Source organism: Saimiri boliviensis, chromosome 6 (assembly GCF_048565385.1).
Source record: "Saimiri boliviensis isolate mSaiBol1 chromosome 6, mSaiBol1.pri, whole genome shotgun sequence".
Lineage (NCBI taxonomy): Eukaryota > Metazoa > Chordata > Mammalia > Primates > Cebidae > Saimiri > Saimiri boliviensis.
The window spans coordinates 23728828-23750448 of record NC_133454.1 but is presented as its reverse complement, the minus strand read 5'-3'; the positions used below and the strand labels follow the sequence as shown (position 1 = coordinate 23750448).

Here is a 21621-nt window from a genome sequence, read left to right as displayed (position 1 = left end):
ACTCTGTCTCAAAATATATATATATTCTGCTTAAACTAGTCAGATTTGAAAACAAAACAACCAGAATTTGGGCTGACACAGAGTCATAATTTTATTAACATAAATTGCTACACTGGGCCAGGCACAGTGGCTCACACCTGTAATCCCAGCACTCTGGGAGGCTGAGAAGGGTGGATCACCTGAGATTGGGAGTTCCAGACAAGCCTGACCAACATGGAGAAACCCTGTCTCTACTAAAAGTACAAAATTAGCCAGGCGTGGTGGCACATGCCTGTAATCTCAGCTACTCAGGAAGCTGAGGCAGGAGAATCACTTGAACCAGGGAGGCGGAGGTTGTGGTGAGCCAAGATTGCGCCATTGCACTCAAACCTGAGAAGTAAGATTAAACTCCCATCTCAAAAAAAAAAAAAATTGCTACACTGTCCTCACATTTGTACTGTTTACCATAGAGGCTTAGACTGCTATATTTTGTGGAAATAGATATTTGCCTTTTTTTATAATTCTGTCGGCTATTTACTGCTGCTACTGATTTAATTGATGGAACCACCTTTTTCTCTTTGTCTAACCCACTGTGTGCCTAGAAACTAGCTATTCAAGTACATTAGACCTGTTTGTAGAGCAAGGGTAGAGATTTGCAGTGAAGGCCCGAGGTCTATGAGAAAAATGTATAGATTTCATGATGTCTACTTTAATTGCTCAGTGGATTTTTAAACTTCAAGCTAATCAGATGTATTCGATGTATTCTAAATAGTGAGTTGATATATTTGTAGCTGCTGCTTCCTGTTACAAAAAGAATTACTGCTATTGGTAACAACTACCATCTATTCTAGGCACTGTTGGTTTTTTGCTTTTGTGGTTTTTTTTGTTTTTTTTTTTTTTGAGACAGTCTCCCTCTGTCGCCAGGTGCCAGGCTGGAGTGCAGTGGCTCAATCTCGGCTCACTGCAACCTCTGCTTCCTGGGTTCAAACAATTCTCCTGCCTCAGCCTCCTGAATAGCTGGGACTACAGGCAGGCGCCACCATGCCCGGCTAATTCTTGTATTTTTAGTAGAGGCAGCGTTTCACCATGTTGGCCAGGATGGTCTCGATCTCTCGACCTCGTGATCCGCCCGCGTTGGCCTCCCAAAGTGCTGGGATTATAGGCATGAGCCACTGGGCCCGGCCTAGGCACTGTGTTCTAAGTATTTTACAGGTACTAGTGACTCACGTAATCTCAAAATAATCCATTTTTGTCACTTGAAATTATTAAGTTTTTAGATACTGATTTTACTCATGTAAATATGAACAGAGTGAGATATTAGTGAAAATACATTCTAGCTCCCTCATAAAGGGATGGCAATAATTCTATGCTTATCTTTATGAGAGACAATGCTTAGAATTCAGTTACTGGTCACAAAAGATGAGTGCAAGATATGGATTCATCCATTCTATACTTTTAAAATAGGATTTGCATGAGAATCAGCTATGTAATAGTGAACGCATCTGAAATCCTGCAGATAAATTCTATCTAAATATCTATTGATTATCTCTGAGCAATGAGTAATCACACCTGACTTCTTCTAAAAGTAAAGGACTATACAGATTGAGTATCCCTTAAGTCAAATTATTAGGATCAGAAGTTTTTCAGATTTTAGAATTTTTAAATTTTGAAAAATTTGCATTATACTGATTAAGCATCCCCCTTAAGTCAAATTATTAAGATCAGAAATATTTCAGATTTTGGAATTTTAAAATTTATTTGCATTATACTGGTTAAGCATCCCTAATCCAAAAATCTGAAATCCAAAATGCTCCAATGAGCATTTCCTTTGAGCATCATGTTAGCACTCAAAAAAGTTTCAGATTTTGGGGAATTTCAGATTTCAGATTAGGAGTACTCAACCTAATATACTCAATTGTATCTTATAATCATCTGCGCATAATCTCTCACCTTTACCAATATTGAGGAAGCTCCTAATAGAACCTCAAAAATACGTATCTATAGGGTTTTTGTTTGTTTTTGAGATGGAGTCTTGCTCTCTCATCCAGGTTGGCATGCAATGGCACAATCTTGGCTCACTGCAACCTCCGCCTCCTGGGTTCAAGCAATTCTTCTGCCTCAGCCTCCCAAGTAGCTGGGATTACAGGAGCACACCACTACACCTGGCTAATTTTTGTAGAGACAGGGTTTCACCATGTTGGCCAGGCTGGTCTTGAACTTCTGACCTCAGGTTATCCACCTGCCTTGGCCTCCCAAAGTGTTGGGATTACAGGACTGAGCCACCATACCAGGCCCCTATAAGGATTTAAACAAGCTTATGGTCTCGGCTCACTGCAACTTCTGCCTCATGGATTCAAGTGATTCTTGTGCCTCAGCCTCCCGAGTAGCTGGGACTACAGGTGCCCACCACCATGTCTAATTTTGGTATTTTCACTACAGACAGGGTTTCACAATGTTAACCAGGCTGGTCTCGAACTCCTGACCTCAAGTGATCTGCCCATCTTGGCCTCCCAAACTGCTGGGATTACAGGTGTGAGCCGCCATGTCCGGCTGGGACCATATCTTAATGAATACATTTTTTAAATGATAGAACCTAGAGAACCACTAACCCTGGCTTTTAGGAACGTTTAGACAGCTTACATTTTAGAGCAGAAATATCTACATACCTTTAAAGTGTCTCTACAGGTCAGGAGTGGTGGCTCATGCCTGTAATCTCAGCACTTTGGGAGGCTGAGGCAGGTGGATCACCTAAGGTTGGGAGTTCGAGACCAGCCTGACCAATATGGAGAAACCCCGACTCTCTGAAAAATACAAAAGTAGCCAGGCATGGTTGCACATGCCTGTAATCCCAGCTACTCGGGAGGCTGAGGCAGGAGAATCACTTAAACCTGGGAGGTGGAGGTTGCAGTGAGCCAAGATCACGCCATTGTACTCCAGCCTGGGCAACAACAGCAAAACTCTGTTTCAAAAAAGTGTCTCTACATCAGGAACACACAAAGAAAACAATTCCAGCAACCCTAAAATTAGGCTCAAATGGAATCAATAAATATTGTCTGGCTGGTCATTATAAATTTTATCTTTTAAAAGCCTGACCTGGTCTTTTTTCGCAGCTTCTATCTTCTCAAAGCTATGGTTCTAAGTATCTAGTATTACAGAATGTTACCACTGAACCTTTGAAAGTCATTTACAGATGAATAAATAGGCCCAAAGAGGTGCCCACATGCTTGGTCTCCTGCCTTTTTGCATAGTGCATTGACCACAGTAACATCAAGAAAGAGTACTCTCTGAATCTCCTCGACATTTTGCTATCAGAGCATTTGATGTGTCATGGAAAGTCACAATTACAAATTTATTCCTTTTAAAAGGAATAGAATTTCTAATATTAACCTGTGAGAATATCTTGACTGCAGAATAGGCAAACTTCTAGGATAGAATTATAGATGTTGTTCAGATGGGTAGCAGAGAAACTTGGGAAGCTCTTGTACTGGCCACTGAAAAGTTAACATTGAAAACCCTGCAGCTGTAGGGAGTATGCGTGGTTTCTGCTGCTGGTGGATGGTAAGACTATGATGAGTTTTGGTGTTTTTTTGTTTTTTGTTTTTTTTTTTTGAGATGGAGTCTCATTCTGTTGCCAGGCTGGAGTGCAGTGGCACAACCTTGGCTCACTGCAACCTCTGACTCCCTGGTTCAAGCGATTCTCCTGCCTCAGCCTCCTGAGTAGCTGGGACTACGGGCACATGCCACCATGCCCAGCTAATTTTTGTATTTTTAGTAGAGACAGGGTTGCACCATGTTGGCCAGAGTGGTCTCAATCTCTTCACCTCATGATCTGCCCGCCTCGGCCTCCCAAAGTGCTGGGATTATAGGCATGAGCCACCACACCCCGCCTGGCTGTATGACATTTTAAAGCACAGGCTCAAAAATCACAGTTTACTATTTACATGACTTTAAGCAAGTTATTTCACCTCTATAACTCAGCTTCCTCAACTATGAAGTGGGATAAAAGTATATCTCATAGGGCAATTAAGAATATTATAATACGGGCCGGGCACGGTGGCTCAAGCCTGTAATCCCAGCACTTTGGGAGGCAGAGGCGGGTGGATCACGAGGTCAAGAGATCGAGACCATCCTCGTCAACATGGTGAAACCCCATCTCTACTAAAAATACAAAAAATTAGCTGGGCATGGTGGCGCGTGCCTGTAATCCCAGCTACTCAGGAGGCTGAGGCAGGAGAATTGCCTGCACCCAGGAGGCAGAGGTTGCGGTGAGCCGAGATCGCACCACTGCACTCCAGCCTGGGTAACAAGAGCAAAACTTCGTCTCAAAAAAAAAAAAAAAAGAATATTATAATATATAATAAACAACTCAGGACAGTGGCTGGTACAGAGAAGGTCTCAGTAATTTTGTTTCCATTTCAAGCGGCTCTTTAACTTGCCTATTGTTAACAGACTCAATTTCTGAGAGTCTGGTTAGAAAAAGGAAAATTAGTTTTTTTCAGTCTACCTTGCAAGATGAGGGAAACCAAGTGACAGTGCTGAAATGAACAATGGGCTGAGTGGTAATGAACTTCAGTTTAGTCACTAGTTAGCCAAGTGATTCTGGTAATAAGGTTAGCTTATATAACCTTATTCTTAAGGCCACATAATGGTATCAAAAGTCCAAGTATAAATCAGTAATTACAAATCAGCTTTATAATACCCAGGTATCTTGAAAACTAAAAATTGAGAGTTGATAAATATAAGAAATTGCTCCTAATCCAAGAGGATGTGGCAGAAATCCCCTGAATACGTTAAATCTTTGCCTTACTAAATACTTGCCAGAAGCTCTAACTATGTATTTTCTTATTAATTTCATGTTCATCTTCATGTTTTCAACAAGTAAACAAGCATTATTTCTTAAAAATCATTTTTCATTAATGGCTTTAGTCAAGAATAAGAGAGCACAGCAATATAGAAAACCTAGGTTTATTTGTTAAGCTATTACAAAAACAAAACAATTACCATTTGAAGTACTTTGAGGACTTCATCCCAGACTCACTTGTTCTGTTACAGAAACTAACCTAAAAGGTTGGAAATTAAAGGATATAACCTAAGAGGTTGTAACAGAGCAGACTGGTAAAACATGGCGAAAGGAGCTCTCTCTTTCCCACCCAGTCTACCTACACCACGCTCCTGTGCATTTTTACCACACAGATACATCTGCTAGCTTACAGAAGATGGATACAGATACGGTGAAGGCAGGAATTACAGGCCTACTCAGAGGGTACCCAGACACAGAAAGTTTTGGGGTAAATAATAAACTATAAATACCCTCTTGGTTAAGTTAATTCATCAAGTTAATAAAGGTCAAATTATCTATCTTCTGCTGGTGACAACTTGTCTCAATATAGTCTGTCTCAAGAAAGAACTGGTTCAGGTTGGGTTTTGGAAAAGGAAAAAAGACTTTCATCAACTTCGCTCCAGAGTGGAAGAGGCACCAAGTTCTCTCCTACAGTTAGGAGCAGAATCTGAAAAACACAAGGTTCACAGTGTTTACAACAGTAATAATAATAATAGCTATTATTTATTGAATGCCTAGTCAAGAGCGCCAGAGGACTTAGGTACATTATATTTCAGCCTCTGCAACAACCCTGCAAGACAGTTATTCTCCTACCCATTTTACAGATGGAGGAAGTGAGGATTAAATAAGTTATATGCCTTGTCCAAAGGTATACACAAGTGTATGGTAGAGTTATGAGTCCACCATTCACTGCCATCTCCACCTAACCTCATTCATTGAGAAATCGTAGTTCCATTATCCTGAAATTATTAATAGTTGCATAAATTACTCTATTTTTCTTTTTTGAGACAGAGTTTCACTCTGTTGCCCAGGCTAGAGTGCGATGGTGCAATCTCACCTCACCACAACCTCTGTCTCCTGGATTCAAGCAATTCTCCTGCCTCAGCCTCCCAAGTAGCTGGGATTACAGGCATGTGCCACCACGACGGGCTAATTTTTGTATTTTTAATAGAGACAAGGTTTCTCTATGTTGGTCAAGCTACTCTGGAACTCCCAACCTCAGGTAATCTGGCCTCCTCAGCTTCCCAAAGTGCTGGGATTATAGGCCTGAACCACCACACCCAGCTACTCTATTTATTCCTTGTTCATTCTTTAAAGGCATGTACAATTTTAAATAAGTAAAAATTTACACGGCCGGATGCAGTGGCTCATGCTTGTAATCTCAGCACTTTGGAAGGCCAAGGCAGGCAGATCACCTGAGGTTAGGAGTTCAAGACCAGCCTGGCCAATGGTGAAACCCATCTCTACTAAAAATACAAAATTAGGGCCAGGCCTGGTGACAAAGCAAGACTCCGTCTCAAAATAATAATAATAATAATAATAATAATAATAATCTCTCTCTGCCTCTGAGCTCTAGGATAAAATTAACAGAAAACAAAGCTCATTAAAAAGTTTCTGGCTATTTCACCATTAAAAAGACTCTTAAGAATTCTTGTTGGCCGGGCGTGGTGGCTCAAGCCTGTAATCCCAGCACTTTGGGAGGCCGAGGCGGGTGGATCACGAGGTCGAGAGATCGAGACCATTCTGGTCAACATGGTGAAACCCCGTCTCTACTAAAAATACAAAAAACTAGCTGGGCATGGTGGCGCGTGCCTGTAATCCCAGCTACTTAAGAGGCTGAGGCAGGAGAATTGCCTGAGCCCAGGAGGCGGAGGTTGCGGTGAGCCGAGATCGCGCCATTGCACTCCAGCCTGGGCAACAAGAGCGAAACTCCGTCTCAAAAAAAAAAAAAAAAAAAAAAAAAGAATTCTTGCCAAGGACTACAGTAACATCCCATTTGCATAACTGTTTGTGACATACCAAATGAGTTTCTCATGATTCTGATTAATAATAACAGAGTGGCCAATGTTCTCTAAACAGTCTATTCTTCAAAAAGAAGTATGTGAAGGCCCAAAAAATCTGTTTTTTAATTTCAATAAAAGTTACTAAACAAGTATCACTGAACTGAAAAAATTAATGTGCTATAATGTGATGAGAAATAAGGAAAAAAGACCTAAGTTGGTACCAAAAGATTTCCCATGAAGTAGAACAGTGAAGTTACTGACAACTAGAATTGAGAGCTGAAAATCAAAGTTAACAGAGCTCCAGTGACATGAACAAATGATTTTAACAGAGGAGACATTACTGATTTTAGACTGTATGGCTACCACTGACATAAGCAAATGTGGAAATTAAAATTAAGTATTTAGGGGAAGATATAAATCATAGAACTCTAAGAGGTTATTTTCTGATAGTTTCATCAGCAGGACATGAGAAGAAAGCAGAGGTCCAATATCACAATTCATGATTAATATAAGAAGAGATGTTTTTGTTTTTTTTGAGATGGAGTTTCACTCTTGTTGCCCAGACTGAAGTGCAATGGCACGATCTTAACTCACTGCAACCTCTACCTCCTGAGTTCAAGTGATTCTCCTCCCTCACCCTCTCTAGTAGCTGGGATTACAAGCACCCGCCACCACGCCCAGCTAATTTTTTGTATTTTTAGTAGAGACAGGGTTTCAACATGTTAGCCAGGCTGGTCTCAAACTCCTGATCTCATGTGATCCATCCACCTCAGCCTCCCAAAGTGCTGGGATTACAGGCATGAGCTACCACACCTGTCTAAGAAGCAATGTTATACAGTTTTCACAATGGTAGTAAGTTGGAAACTAACTGTGAACTTTAAAAGGCTGGTTTCTGAAACAAAATAGAACAGGAATAAAGGAATTAAAACTTGTATCTGAGCCGGGCGCGGTGGCTCACGCCTGTAATCCCAGCACTTTGGGAGGCCGAGACGGGTGGATCACGAGGTCAAGAGATCGAGACCATCCTGGTCAACATGGTGAAACCCCGTCTCTACTAAAAATACTAAAAATTAGCTGCGCATGGCGGCGCGTGCCTGTAATCCCAGCTACTGAGGAGGCTGAGGCAGGAGAATTGCTTGAATCCAGGAGGCAGAGGCTGCGGTGAGCCGAGGTCACGCCATTGCACTCCAGCCTGGGTAACAAGAGCGAAATTCCGCCTCAATTAAAAAAAAAAAAAAAAAAAAAAAAAAAACTTGTATCTGGAGAAAAGCCAATGATTACAGAACTAGGTTCAGAACTAAAATCTGTACCAGAAGAAAACAGAAGGAATTCTGAAATACTTATCATTGCAGAGAATAACAAGGGATCTCCTAACTTAACTGGATGACTGATAGTCAGAGTGGCAGAGTCAAGTCAAATATATAAATCTTGCTGTGCTACTACTATACGCTTTAATAAAATAAAAGGAGGATATCAAGAGCATCTCAAAGACTGGAGGATAGCGAGTATTCAAGAAAACAATGCTATAAGGTAGGAGGAAGTTGTAGTGGGGAAACAGGGACAACAATTTAACAACAGCTTATTAAGGACTACTACAACTACTAGTCCTAGCTCTGTATGATATGAATATGACCTTCAGTTATTATCTAACACATAGTTGAAATACATAGGCTGGTAAAAGACAATATATTTCTCAGAATAATGAAGTAGCAAATAAACTGTCAGGGACATCATCTAAAAACCCTGAGATTTAAAAGAAAAACAATTTTTTTAAAGAAGGAAAAAGAAATAGGCCGGATGCAGTGGCTCACACCTGTAATCCCAGTACTCTGGGATGCCCAGGAGGGAGAATCATTTGAGGACAGGAGTTTGAGACCAGCCTGGGCAACATAGTGAGACCCTGACTCTCTACGAAAAATTTCAAAATTAGCGGGGTGTGGCAGCATGTGCCTATAGTCCCAGCTACTTGGGAGGGTGAGGCAAGTGGACTGCTTGAGTTCAAGGCTGCAGTGAGCTAGGATCATGCCATTGCACCCTAACCTTGGTGAAAGAGCAAGTCCCTGTCTCAAAAAAGAAAAAAAAAGTAGAAAGTAATCATTTCACATGATTTTCACATGATTTTCATGTTCAGTGACAAGGAAGAAAATGAACTACTTACCTTAAACCTGCAGATATCATTTTCAGTGATCAACATCTGCATCCTCAAACTGTCCAGCAACTGTTGGTGTGGTATCCACCTCCATACCATCTAAACAAAAAAATTAATTACTGAACAATACCCTATGAACACTTCAGACAGGCAGATTCAACTTATAACTTCTACCAGAAGGAAGCTAGTGCCCTCTGCTGGTAAGAGTTGCTTTTTTTCTCTTTTTTTGAAAAGAGAAGTCTCAAGGGGCAAACTGATAAAGAAAATGCTACCTAGGGATTTAGGCCATATCAAAGTCAGTCTATAACATTTACTGTGTAAATTTTCAACCTCAATACTAAAACAACTCTATGTAGGAACTTTCAAATATAGTATCAATTGTTCACTCTTTACAGACCTGTTCTTGACTGTTAGGCATTTTTTTTCTTTTAAGGTATACAGCCCTATCCACACGAAGCTTACAACATAATTCAGGAGAAAAGACAAAAATCAGTACAGCAAGCTTTTTGCTTATTTCCCTGTTTTTGTCATCTCATTAAATAAAAGGTATGGAGGGAACAAGAAAAAAAGAAGCCCTCATATGGTATGGCTGCCCCCCTACCCAAATCTCATTTTGAATTTTTACATGTTATGGCGGGGAACTGGTGGGAGAAACTGAATTATGGGGGCAGGTCTTTCCCACGCTGTTATGATAATGAGTAAGTTTCACAAGATTGGATGATTACTATAAGGGGGAGTTTTCCTGCAAAAGCTCTTTTTGCTTGTTGCCATGCATGTAAGATGTGACTTGCTCCTCCTTGCCTTCCACCATGATTGTGAGGTCTCCCCAGCCACTTGGAACTGTTAAGTCCAATGAAACCTCTTTCTTTTGTTAATTGCCCAGTCTGGGGTATATCTTTATCAGCAGGGTGAAAACAGACTAATACAAGCCCCATGAAAAGTTGTTTTGGCCAGGCGCAGTGGCTCACACCTGTAATCCCAGCACTTTGGGAGGCTGAGGCGGGTGGATCACCCAACTTCAGGAGTTCGAGACCCACTTGACCTAAATGGCGAAACTCCTGTCTCTGCTAAAAATACAAAAAAAGTAGCTGGGAGTGGTGGTGGGCACTTGTAATCACAACTACTCGGGAGGCTGAGGCAGGAGAATCGCTTGAACCAGGAAGGCGGACGTTGCAGTGATCTGAGATCGCACCACTCCACTTCAGCATGAGCAACAAGAGTGAAACTCCGTCTCAAAAAAAAAAAAAGTGTGTAGAGTTGTTTTCTCCACTTCCCCACCTCCCATTCACCCTTCAACTCTTTGGCCCACCACAAAATATCTTCTGCCCACAGCCCCAGAGCATCCTACCACCTGCAGATACAAACATAACACATATTTAAATTAACTGTTCATCTTTCCACATAAAAAATGCCATTTTTTCCAAAGTCTTACTAAAAGGTGCCTCTCATCCGTTTAAACTAGAAACCCTTACACCAAGCCCCTGACTTCTGTTGCTTCTATCTCCTCAATCTCTCAAATCTTTCAAGTCTTTTGATATTCACTGCCACTCCCTAATTTAGGCCATCATCTCTTATCTAATTTAATATGCAAGTCACACAACAGGGTTTCTCTTTTTCTCTTCAGTATTTTTCTTCTCCAGTTTTTCAAATTACAACCACAGACATCTTCTGAAACACTAATCAAAGTCTTCAATGGCTTCCCAGTGACCTAAGAGTTCCTCTAAAATGCCACCCAGTTCACAATCCTACCTTTATCTGTTACCATAATAACTACCTTTCAGACTGAACTACTTTCAGTTCCCCATATCTGAAGTCTCTTGAACCTTTCTTGGCACATGACTAATCCCTTTACCTGCTTCTCCCCTCTCAGCCTCTTTACCTGGGTCATTTCTATACATCTTTCAGATCTTGACTTAAATGTCACTTATTCTATAAGCTTAACACTTCCCCTGACTCTCCAGGCTGGAAAAAGGGCCCAGCCCTTACGATTCCACAGCTGCTCAAGCATCTCCTATATCTCAATGCTGTATCCCAATGTACTGTTAGCTTTTCTTCCACTAGAATGTCACTGATATGAAGTCAGTCACTTCATCTCTTGAGTACTACAGAATTATCAGTACCTTGGTAAGTAGCTCAATAAATACCTCTTACACAAAGGAGAAGATGAAGCACTAAAATGCCATACTAACAGTGTTTCACTGGCAAAAACAATGACATGGGTACTCAGGACTTCAGAGATGGAGACTGGCATAGGCTGAAGAATTTTTTATATATAGGCAACTCCAATGTGTTAATGAAGCTTATGAATAAAAGTCCAAAAATCTCAATTTAGCAAAAAGTATTTACAACCTTAAAATCATTTGCTGTAAGTGTCCACATGGCACTCCTTAGGCAATTACTGTAATAAAGGTAACACAGGCCAGGCACAGTGGCTCACACCTGTAATCCCAGCACTTTGCAGGCCAAGCTGGGTGGATCACAAGGTCAGGAATTTAAGACCAGCCTGGCCAAAATGGTGAAATCCTGCCTCTACTAAAAATACAAAAAGTAGGCAGCACTGGAGTAAAAAAAAAAAAATACAAAAATTAGCTGGGCACAATAGCAGATGCCTGTAATCCCAGCTACTTGGGAGGCTAAGGCAGGAGAATTGCTTGAACCCAGGGGAAAGAGGTTGCAGTGAGCCAAGACTGTATCGCTGCACTCCAGCCTGAGCAACAGAGTGAGACTCCGTCTCCAAAAAAAAGGGTAACATCTTGGCTGGGCATGGTGGCTCACACCTGTAACCCCAATACTTTGAGAAGCAGAGGTGGGTGGATCACCAGAGTAAGAAGTTCGAGACCAGCCTGGCCAATATGGTAAAACACCGTCTCTACTAAAAATACAAAAATGAGCCAGGCATGGTGGCGCATGCCTGTAATGCCAGTTACTCAGGATGCTGAGGCAGAAGAATCTCTTGAACCTAGGAGGTAGAGATTGAATTAAGCCAAGATCATGCCCCTGCACTCCAGCCTGGGAGACAGACTGAGACTCAGACTCAAATAAATAAATAAAAATGACAGAATCATGGCCAGGCGCAGTGGCCCCCAGGCCTGTAATCCCCAGCACTTTAGGAGGCAGAGTAGGGCAGATCACATGAGGTCAGGAGTTTGAAACCAGCCTGGCCAACGTGGTGAAACCCCATCTCTACAAAAATAAACAAATTAGCTGGGCATGATGGCAGGTGTCTGTTAATCCCAGTTACTTGGGAGGCTGAGGTGGGTGAATCACCTGAACCTGGGAGGCAGAGGTGCAGTGAGCCGAGATCCCATCAATGCACTCCAGCCTGGATAACAGAGCAAAACTCTTGTCTCAAAAAAATAATAATCAGTGTATATACACACACAAAGGACACAAATAAAACTGAAAGAATATGCAACAGAAAATTAATAGTAAATCCCTCTCAGAATTATTTCTGACTTTTTTTCTATCTCTTCTTTGCCCGAGCATACTTTCAAAATTTTTGACTAGGAATAGAAAATACTTTTGTAGATAGAAAAAAAAAACACTAAAAAATTACATAAGGGCCAGGTGCAGTGGCTGATGCATGTCATCCCAGTATTTTGGGAGGCTAAGGTGAGTGGATCACTTGAGGTCAGGAGTTTCAGACCAGCCTGGCTAACATGGTGAAACACCGTTTCTACTAAAAATACAAAAAATTGGCCATGCATGGTGGTACATGCCTGTAATCCTAGCTACTTGGGAGACTGAGGCAGGAGAATGCTTGAACCCAGTAGGCAGAGGTTGGATTGAGCTGAGATCGTGCCACTGCACTCCAGCCTGGGCAACAAAGCAAGGCTCTACCTCAAATAAACAACAAAAAATTACATAAGAATGTCTATTCTATGTAATTCTACATTTACTCCTCTATTATAAAGATTTATTCTAAGATTTCTCTTTTTTTTTTTTTTTTTTTTTTTGAGACAGAGTTTCGATCTTGTTACCCCGGCTGGAGTGCAATGGCGCGATCTCAGCTCACCGCAATCTCCGCCTCCTGGGTTCAGGCAATTCTCCTGCCTCAGCCTCCTGAGTAGCTGGGATTACAGGCACGTGCCACCATGCCCAGGTAATTTTTTGTATTTTTAGTAGAGACGGGGTTTCACCATGTTAACCAGGATGGTCTCGATCTCTTGACCTCGTGATCCACCCGCCTCGGCCTCCCAAAGTGCTGGGATTACAGGCTTGAGCCACCGCGCCTGGCCTCTAAGATTTCTCTTAGTGTTTTGGATTATGTCTCCCCAAGTCCTAACTTCCAATACCTCAGATATGATCTTATTTGGAGAGCTTTACAGAGTTAATCAAGTTCATGTGAGGTCATTAGAGTGGGACAACGTGACTGGTGTCCTTATAAGAAGGGTGTGATAGGGCCAGGCATGGTGGCTCACGCCTGTAATCCCAGCACTTTGGGAGGCTGAGGAAGGCGGATTACCTGAAGTCAGGAGTTCAAGACCAGCCTGGCCAACATGGTGAAACCCCTCTACTAAAAATATAAAAATTAGCTGGGCATGGTGGCAGATGCTTGTAATCTAGCTACTCAGGAGCCTGAGGCAGGAGAACTGCTTGAACCCAGGAGGCAGAGGTTGCAGTGAGCCAGTATCGTGCCACTGCACTCTAGCCTAGAGGGAAACTCCACCTCAAAAAAAAAAAAAAAAGTGTGATAATTAAATTTATGCATCAACTTGGCTAGGCAATGGTACCCAGTTTGTCAAACATTATTCTAGATGTTTCTGAGGAGGCTGTTTTTTAGATGAGATTGGCCTTATAAACTGGTGGATTCTGGGTGAAGTAGATTGTCCTTCATAGTCTGGCAGGTCTCATTTAATCGGTTGGAGGCCTCAAAAGGAAAAAGATTCACCTGCCCTAAGCAAGAAGAAATTCTGCCAGCAGAATTTCTGTGGCAGCAGAATGCGGCATCAACTCCTCCCTGGGTCTCCAGTCTGCAGGCCTACCCTGCAGGTTTTGGACTTGCCAGCCTTCAGTCACATGGGTCAATTTCTTAAAATCTCTCCCTCTCTCCGCTTTGGTGGGTGTGTGTATACCTGAAGAGATGCCTGAATCAACAGCCCTCAGAAATAATCTACCACAAACTTCTAGCCTTCCAAACTATGAGACAATAAAATTCTACTGTTTGAGCCACACAGCCTGTATGATACTTTGTTACAATAGCCCTAGCAAACTAATACAGAGATTCAACAGAAAAGTAATAGTGGATATCTCTCAGAATTATACTTGCCTTATTTTTTTCACTTCTACTTTGCCTGTGCATGTTAAAAACTTTTTTTTTTTTTTTTTGAGACGGAGTTTTGCTCGTTACCCAGGCTGGAGTGCAATGGCACGATCTCGGCTCACTGCAACCTCCGCCTCCTGGGTTCAGGCAATTCTCCTGCCTCAGTCTCCTGAGTAGCTGGGATTACAGGCACGAGCCACCATGCCCAGCTAATTTTTTGTATTTTTAGTAGAGACTGGGTTTCGCCATGTTGACCAGGATGGTCTCGATCTCTCAACCTCGTGATCCACCCGCCTCGGCCTCCCAAAGTGCTGGGATTACAGGCTTGAGCCACCGCGCCCAGCCAAAAACTTTTTTTTATGAACAAGGACTATTTTTCTAATGAGAAAAAAAATCACTAAAAACAAATGACATAAGGATTCCCGTACTATGTAATTCTATATCTGCTTCCTATAGTACAGAGTCAATTCTGATATTTCTCTTAGAGTTATTAAAAGAACTTCTATGACTATCCATAACTTAATACCTGAGAGCCCATCTGACTGTTCACACTGAGAAAGCACACTCACCTTCATAATCTCTTATTGAATCTTCTGTCCTGACCCCAGCCATATTATACTGGCTGCTCACAGACTGAGAAAGCATTCCTTCTAATCTCTCCAATGTGGCTTGGCCTTCTGCTGTTAGATGGGATAATCCTTCTTCATAGGTGTAAAATGTAGGGATGTCCCCCTGTCCTTGTTCTGAACAAATAGAAAATTTCAAAGCTATTATACAACAATTAGAAAAAACAAAATGGATAATAATACATCTGCTGCCAGGGTGGCCAACATGCTGCAACCATGTCTCTACTAAAAACTGCAAAAATTAGCCAGGCATGGTGATGCACGCCTATGGTCCCAGCTACTCAGGAGGCTGAGGTGGGAGAATCGCTTGTACCCTGTAGGTGGAGGTTGTAGTGAGCTGAGATTGCCCCATTGCAATCCAGCCTGGGCGACAGAGCAAGACCTTGTCTGTGGGGTAGGGAGGAGGCATCAGCTGAAGATAATGTACAGTGAAAATAGGCTTCCAGGAAGATAGTTTTCAACATTTATTTAAACACATATACAGGCTACTGCTGAAGACAGAGATACAAAGAAAATATCCCCACCCTCTAAGATTATCAAAAGAAATAACGAGCCAGTAAACAGCAATTCCCAAAGAATCCCATGTCCAGGGACTAGAAGGAAAAAGCATGTTCCTAAGGTCAGGGAGTCCTACATTATCCTGAGGTGGGAATTTTACAAGTGAGCACAACTTAATTTATATAACGAAGATGTTTTCTAATTAAAAAACATAATCCTAAATTTCTGCTTTATGGGTGCGACACCATAAAACAAACACAGTTCACTATTCCAGAATAAATGACTTTTTTTAAAAAAATGCTCCTTTCTTTAAAAAAAAAAAAAAAAAAAAAAAATCAGGGCCAGTTGCAGTGGCTTATGTCTATAATCCCAGCACTTTGGGAGGCCAAGATGGGAGGATTGCTTGAGCCCAGGAGTTCAAGATCAGCCTGGGCAATATAGTGAGATCTCATCTCTCCAAAAAAACTTTTTTTTTTTTTAAATTAGCCGGGTGCAGTGGTATGCACCTATAGTCTCAGCTAATCAGGAGGCTGGGGTGAGATAGCTTTAGCCTGGTAGCTCGAGGCTGCAGTGAGTGGTGACAGTGCCACTGCACTCCAGCCTGGGCAACAGAGCTAGACTCTTTTAAAAAAAATCAGAAATTCTGGAAAATACGGAAAGGATAAAAATTTTTAAATCATTCAAAAATCTCAGAAAGATAAAAATATATTTAGGTATGTGATGGAGAATCCCAGAAATGTGTTTATCTCAGGCCAGGAAGTGCGTACATATGAAGGAAACGGCTTTGGATACCCAGATTGGTGTGCATAAGATAAGCAGGGAAAAGAAAAGAGAACAGCAGGCACTTTAAGCTATAAAGACTCTTTTCAGGCTAGTGACTGCATTCTGGTCTGGGGAGGAAATGGGAAAGAGTTCTTAGATAAATGAAGTATGGTTCTGAGAAAAGAAAATGACTTTGGCAGTGAGCTGTTTGAAGAAACACATTATATAAAGATACAGGCCAGGTTGGCTCATGCCTGTAATCCCAGCGTTCAGAAAGGCCAACACCAGAGGACTATTTGAGCCCAGGAGTTGGAGACCAGCTTGGGCAATATGGCAAAGCCCAGTCTCTACAAAAAATACACAAAAATTAGCCAGGCATGGTGGTGCAAGCCAGTAGTCCCACCTACTCAGGAGGCTGAGCTGAGAGAATCACTTGAGCCCAGGAGGCAGAGGTGCAGTGAGCAGAAATCACGCCATGGCACACCAGCCTAGACATCAGAGTGAGACCCTTTCTCAAAATAATAATAATAAAACAAAATAAATGTTCCAGGTTCTCAAGGTGTAGAGAGAGAAGGCTTGTTCTCTGGGGGCAGCTGCTTCAGCTTAAAAGGCTTTCCTGACTACCCACTTTCCTATCTACCATTTTCTTTCCTTCCATATACTCTACTTATCCATTCTTCCCCCTAGCAATCTCTACTTTTTACCCTCAAAAATTTGTCTGTTGCAAAGGGCTTTGGCATAAAGTGTACTACCATGTCATTCACTTTTAATAATAATTTTACCATACCGTGTACTTTACAGACACATAAAAAACTATAATCCTCTACCCTTAATACAAATAAATGCCTAAAATGAAACACTAAACAACAACAAAAAAAATTTTTTAATCCATTTTACTAACCATGTGCTTCCACATCATATTCTTCTCCATCGTAGTCATCTGAATCCTCATCCTCAGGATCTGGATGCAAGGCCTGGCATTCGCACATTGCAGTGAACATTGCCTCCACTGAACAGGAAATTAAACTGTAACTCATCTTTTTTTCAATGCAGAATACAATTTTATAATAAAAATAACCACTAGTGCAAATAAATTTAATGGATACACAAGAGGCCACAGTATTTACAAAACCTGCCAAATTATAAGTAAGATCATTCTTTTCTTTTCCTTTTTCTTTCTTTTTTTTTTTTTGAGACAGAGTCTCACTCTGTCACCAGGCTGGATGGAGTACAGTGGCGTGATCTCAGCTTACTGCAACCTCTGCCTCCCAGATTCTCAAGATTCTCCTGCCTCAGCCTCCCGAGTAGCTGGGACTACAGGTGCACGCCACCACGCCCAGCTAATTTTGTATTTTTAGTAGAGACGAGGTTTCACCGTGTCGGCCAGGATGGTCTCAATCTCTTGACCTCATGATCCAGCCACCTCAGCCTCCCGAAGTGCTGGGATTACAGATATGAGCCACAGTGCCCAGCTGTAAGATCAATCTTTAAAGCAGCTGAAGCAAAGGACAAGACATAAAATAATAAGAGTTCATTACAAGAGATTATTGCAATTTCTTCATGGCTCATGGGATTTTCCAAGAAAAAAGGGTCAGACTTGCAGTCATACTGGTATCAAGGTGAAGCCCCTCTCAGCTGACTAGGCTCTTTCCAGACATCCTGAGATCTTCCACTTTAAAACTGCTGGGTCTCCAGCAGGTGAGATTCAGTCAACAGCACCAATCAGTAAAACTAACCAGAGTCCATTCACAAAATATACCCAGATAACAGAATGTCTACAATATTCTTACTACATTCACAACCTTTGATATTAATGGGTATTTGGTCCTCAATGACATTACCAATGCTAAAACGAAGAAAAAGCAACAGAAAAGAGGCAATGGTGGTAAAGGTGAGAAAGGGTGTGTGTGTGAAAGGGGTGTCTGTGTGTGTGTGTGTTTGTGTGTGTATGAATCAGGAATACTTGGTACATAAAAGCAGAAGAATCAATACCCGTAGAACACTCACATGCTGATTTATCACTAGGCACAAATCTAAATTCAGTAATAGGTTCAACATCTTCATCACTGTCTTCCTCTTCTTCATCAGCAACAGATTCTTTTGATTCTTCTAGAAAACAAAAATACCTTTTTAATGTCGTTATTCGACTTTAAAAAAAATGAAGCATATTGATAAATCTGAATATTGCAATTCAATTTTTATTTCTAATTATGGTTGACACACACACTCTGGTTAGGTTAGTGACACACTGGGTAGAGAGAGAGAAAGAGAGAATGAGAGAGAGTCAGAGAGAGAGAGAGAGAGAGAGAGAGAGAGAGAGAGAGAGTGTGTGTGTGTGTGTGTGTGTGTGTGTGTGTGTAGGGGGAGGGAAGTGTGTGTGTTTAAGGGGAGGGAATCCTGTTTTATCCAGTAAGCGTCCTAGAAAAGCCTTGCCTCGATCTCCTGACCTCATGATCCACCCGCCCTGGCCTCCTAGAAAAGCCTTGCCTCAATCTCCTTGACCTTGTGATCCATCTGCCTCGGGCTCCCAAAGTGCTGGGATTACAGGTGTGAGCCACTGCGCCTGGCTGCGATTGAATTTTTAAGGTTATTTTTAAGGTAATCTAATTTAATCAACAATGAGCTGACAGTCATCTTTTCTTTTTCTGAGACTGGTAATTGTTTTGTTGCCCAGAATGGACAACTTCACCCTTTCAGACTCAAGCAATCCTCCCACCTCAGTCTACTAAGCAGCTAGGACTACAGGCACTTGCCACAACGCCCTGCTAATTTTTTTTGTGTGTGTGAGACAGGGTCTTACTGTGTTGCCCAGGCTGGTCTCAAACTCTTGGGCTCAAGTGATCCTCCTGTCTTGGCCTTTCAAACTGCTGGGATTATGGCCAGGTGCGATGGCTCACACCTGTAATCCCACAATTTTGGGAGGCTGAAGCAGGTGGATCACAAGGTCACGAGTTCGAGACCACCCCGGCCAACATGGCGAAACCCCATCTCTACTAAAAATACAAAAAGTAGCTGGGCATGGTGGCAGGCACCTGGAATCCCAGCTGCTCAGAAGGCTGAGGCAGGAGAATCATTTGAACCCAAGAGGTGGAGGTTGCAGCTGAGACTGCACCATTGCACTGGGTGAGAGGGCAAGACTCTGTCTCAAAAAAAAAAAAAAATGCTAGAATTACCGATGTGAGCCACTGTGCCTGGCCCTGATGGTCACTTTTAAAGAGACTTATGGAGGTATGCCAAAGAGAAAAAAAAAAAATCTTGGAGCTTGGAGATCAGAATGCAAAGAACAAGGCTAGGAAAATATGATTTAAGCATACGTACAGTAATTATGAGAGGAGTTCAAGATAAAAAGAACTGGAGAATTAGTGAAATCAATGTGACCCAGGAAGACACTAAAAATTAATAGGAAATCCTGCATATCTTACTAAGAAATTAATCATAATCACATCAATTACAAGCAAATAATCATACTGACTCTGTATGAGTATAAAGCACATATTTAAAACACACACCTTAAAACCTACTGAACTGCTTTTTCCTAGTTTAGGACTTACAGCATTTGCATTTAAACAAGCTTCCCACATATTTCAAATGTGTAAACATTAGTCTTGAGTTTGGGAACCAGAGACTAATATACTCCCTCAACTTTCTGGATAAAATTCAGGCTCAGAGAGATGCAAATGATTTGCCTAGCAAGTAAATTACAGAGTTTTCTTTCCTTTTTTTTTTTTTTTTTTAACTGACAGAATCTTGCTCTGTCACCAAGGCTGGAGTGCAGTGGCACGATCTCAGCTTACTGCAACTTCTACCTCCTGGGTTCAAGCAATTCTCATGTCTCAGCCTCCCAAATAGCTGGGATTATAGGCGCCTGCCACCACACCCAGCTAATTTTTGTGTTTTTAGTAGAGACGGGGTCTCTCCATGTTGGCCAGGCTGGTCTCAAACTCCTGACCTCAGGTGATCCACCTGCCTCGGCCTTCCAAAGTGGTAGGATTACAGGCGTGAGCCACTGCACCTGGCCTAATGACAGTTTTCTTATTCAATGTGCTTTTGCCCTTCAGCTAGTATTTTTTAAACCCTATTTCCTAGCCTTTCTCTTCACATGTACCTTTCCCAGCTCCAATGCCCAACACTATTTAGGGGCATTTCACACCAGCATTTGGAGCTGACTGACAAGAGTATCTCTAAGGTGTTGCATTTCCACAAATGAATGAATGCTTTAAACTAAACATGACACATAATATTCTTAGTTATAAAATCATAGTTGCATTTACTTAGATGGAGAGTAAATTTTGTGCCTAATGCCTTACTAGGAAGTCTTACTACACCCCAAGGTTAACAGCCTTTTACTTTTCCTCAACCTCTTCTTCCAACTTCACTAAATCTGTATGTCTTTGAACCTTTTCCAATGGCAAGAATTTGAAATCTTAAAACAAAAATATTTTCAGATAGCTGAATCAGTTGTTACCACTTAATGAGGCAGGGCTTGCCAAAAGTCCTGAAAATTACTAAATTATGTCACAACTGAACATAAATGATCATATTATATCTGAAACCACTTTAAAATCCCAATTTGAAAGAGCAATAGCCTTACAGGCAAACTGATGGGATTGTCTCTTATACACTACTTCAAAGAAAAGCAACCCATTATTTTAAACGCTAACATCTCCACTAGATTTTTATGAGTCTTTGCAGTTACCCCAAAGCAAAACTTGGGAATTTTTATATCCTATAAGTTTCTCAACCTTGGCACTACTGACATTTGGATAGATAAATCTTTGTTGTAGGGGACCATCCTGCACATGGTAGAATGTTTAGTATAATAAATACATCCTTGGCATCTAACTACTACTAGATGCCAATAATACCCTTCCTCTTTCAACCAAATGTCACTGCCAAATGTGGGGGAATGGTGAGGTCAGTGGAGACCCATGGAAAATATATCCCTCCTACATCCACTGAGAACTACTATTCTAACAAAACAAAACAGTTCTATCTTAAATTCTCAGAAGCACAGAGTCTACTGAAACAAGCCTCTAAGGGTGTCTTTAAAAAGAGAAAGACAGCCGGGCGCAGTGGCTCAAGCCTGTAATCCCAGCACTTTGGGAGGCTGAGGCGGATGGATCACGAGGTCAAGAGATCGAGACCATCCTGGTCAACATGGTGAAACCCCGTCTCTACTAAAAATACAAAAAATTAACTGGGCATGGTGGTGTGTGCCTGTAGTCCCAGCTACTCAGGAGGCTGAGGCAGGAGAATTGCCTGAGCCCAGGAGGCGGAGGTTGCGGTGAGCCGAGATCGTGCCATTGCACTCCAGCCTGGGTAACAAGAGTGAAACTCCGTCTCAAAAAAAAAAAAAAAAAAGAGAGAAAGACAGCCAGGCACAGTGGCTCACACCTGTAATCCCAGCACTTTGGAAGGCAGAGGCGGGCGCATCACCTGAGGTCAGGAGTTCGAGACTAGTCTGACCAATATATTGAAACCCCGATCTCTACTAAAAAATA

The 21621-nt window shown here is 41.7% G+C and overlaps 1 protein-coding gene across 5 annotated transcripts in view; it reads right to left on the bottom strand.

Moving 5' to 3' along the window:
- The window catches only part of CLNS1A (chloride nucleotide-sensitive channel 1A), a 155599-nt gene that overhangs the window by 123265 nt on the left and 10713 nt on the right, over positions 1 to 21621 (bottom strand). Inside the window, exons 3-7 of one of the 5 annotated variants that reach the window (XM_074400410.1) lie at positions 18128 to 18229; positions 17022 to 17129; positions 14804 to 15001; positions 8981 to 9070; positions 4929 to 5486 (exon numbers count right to left, since the gene is read on the bottom strand). In XM_074400410.1, the coding sequence (XP_074256511.1) occupies positions 9003 to 9070; positions 14804 to 15001; positions 17022 to 17129; positions 18128 to 18229 (476 nt within the window). In that variant the 3' untranslated portion in view covers positions 4929 to 5486; positions 8981 to 9002. Of the gene's footprint in view, positions 1 to 4928; positions 5487 to 8980; positions 9071 to 14803; positions 15002 to 17021; positions 17130 to 18127; positions 18230 to 21621 lie in introns of those variants that run through there. The other 4 variants (XM_039462281.2, XM_074400411.1, XR_012517986.1 and 1 more) reach the window with 4 other exon arrangements.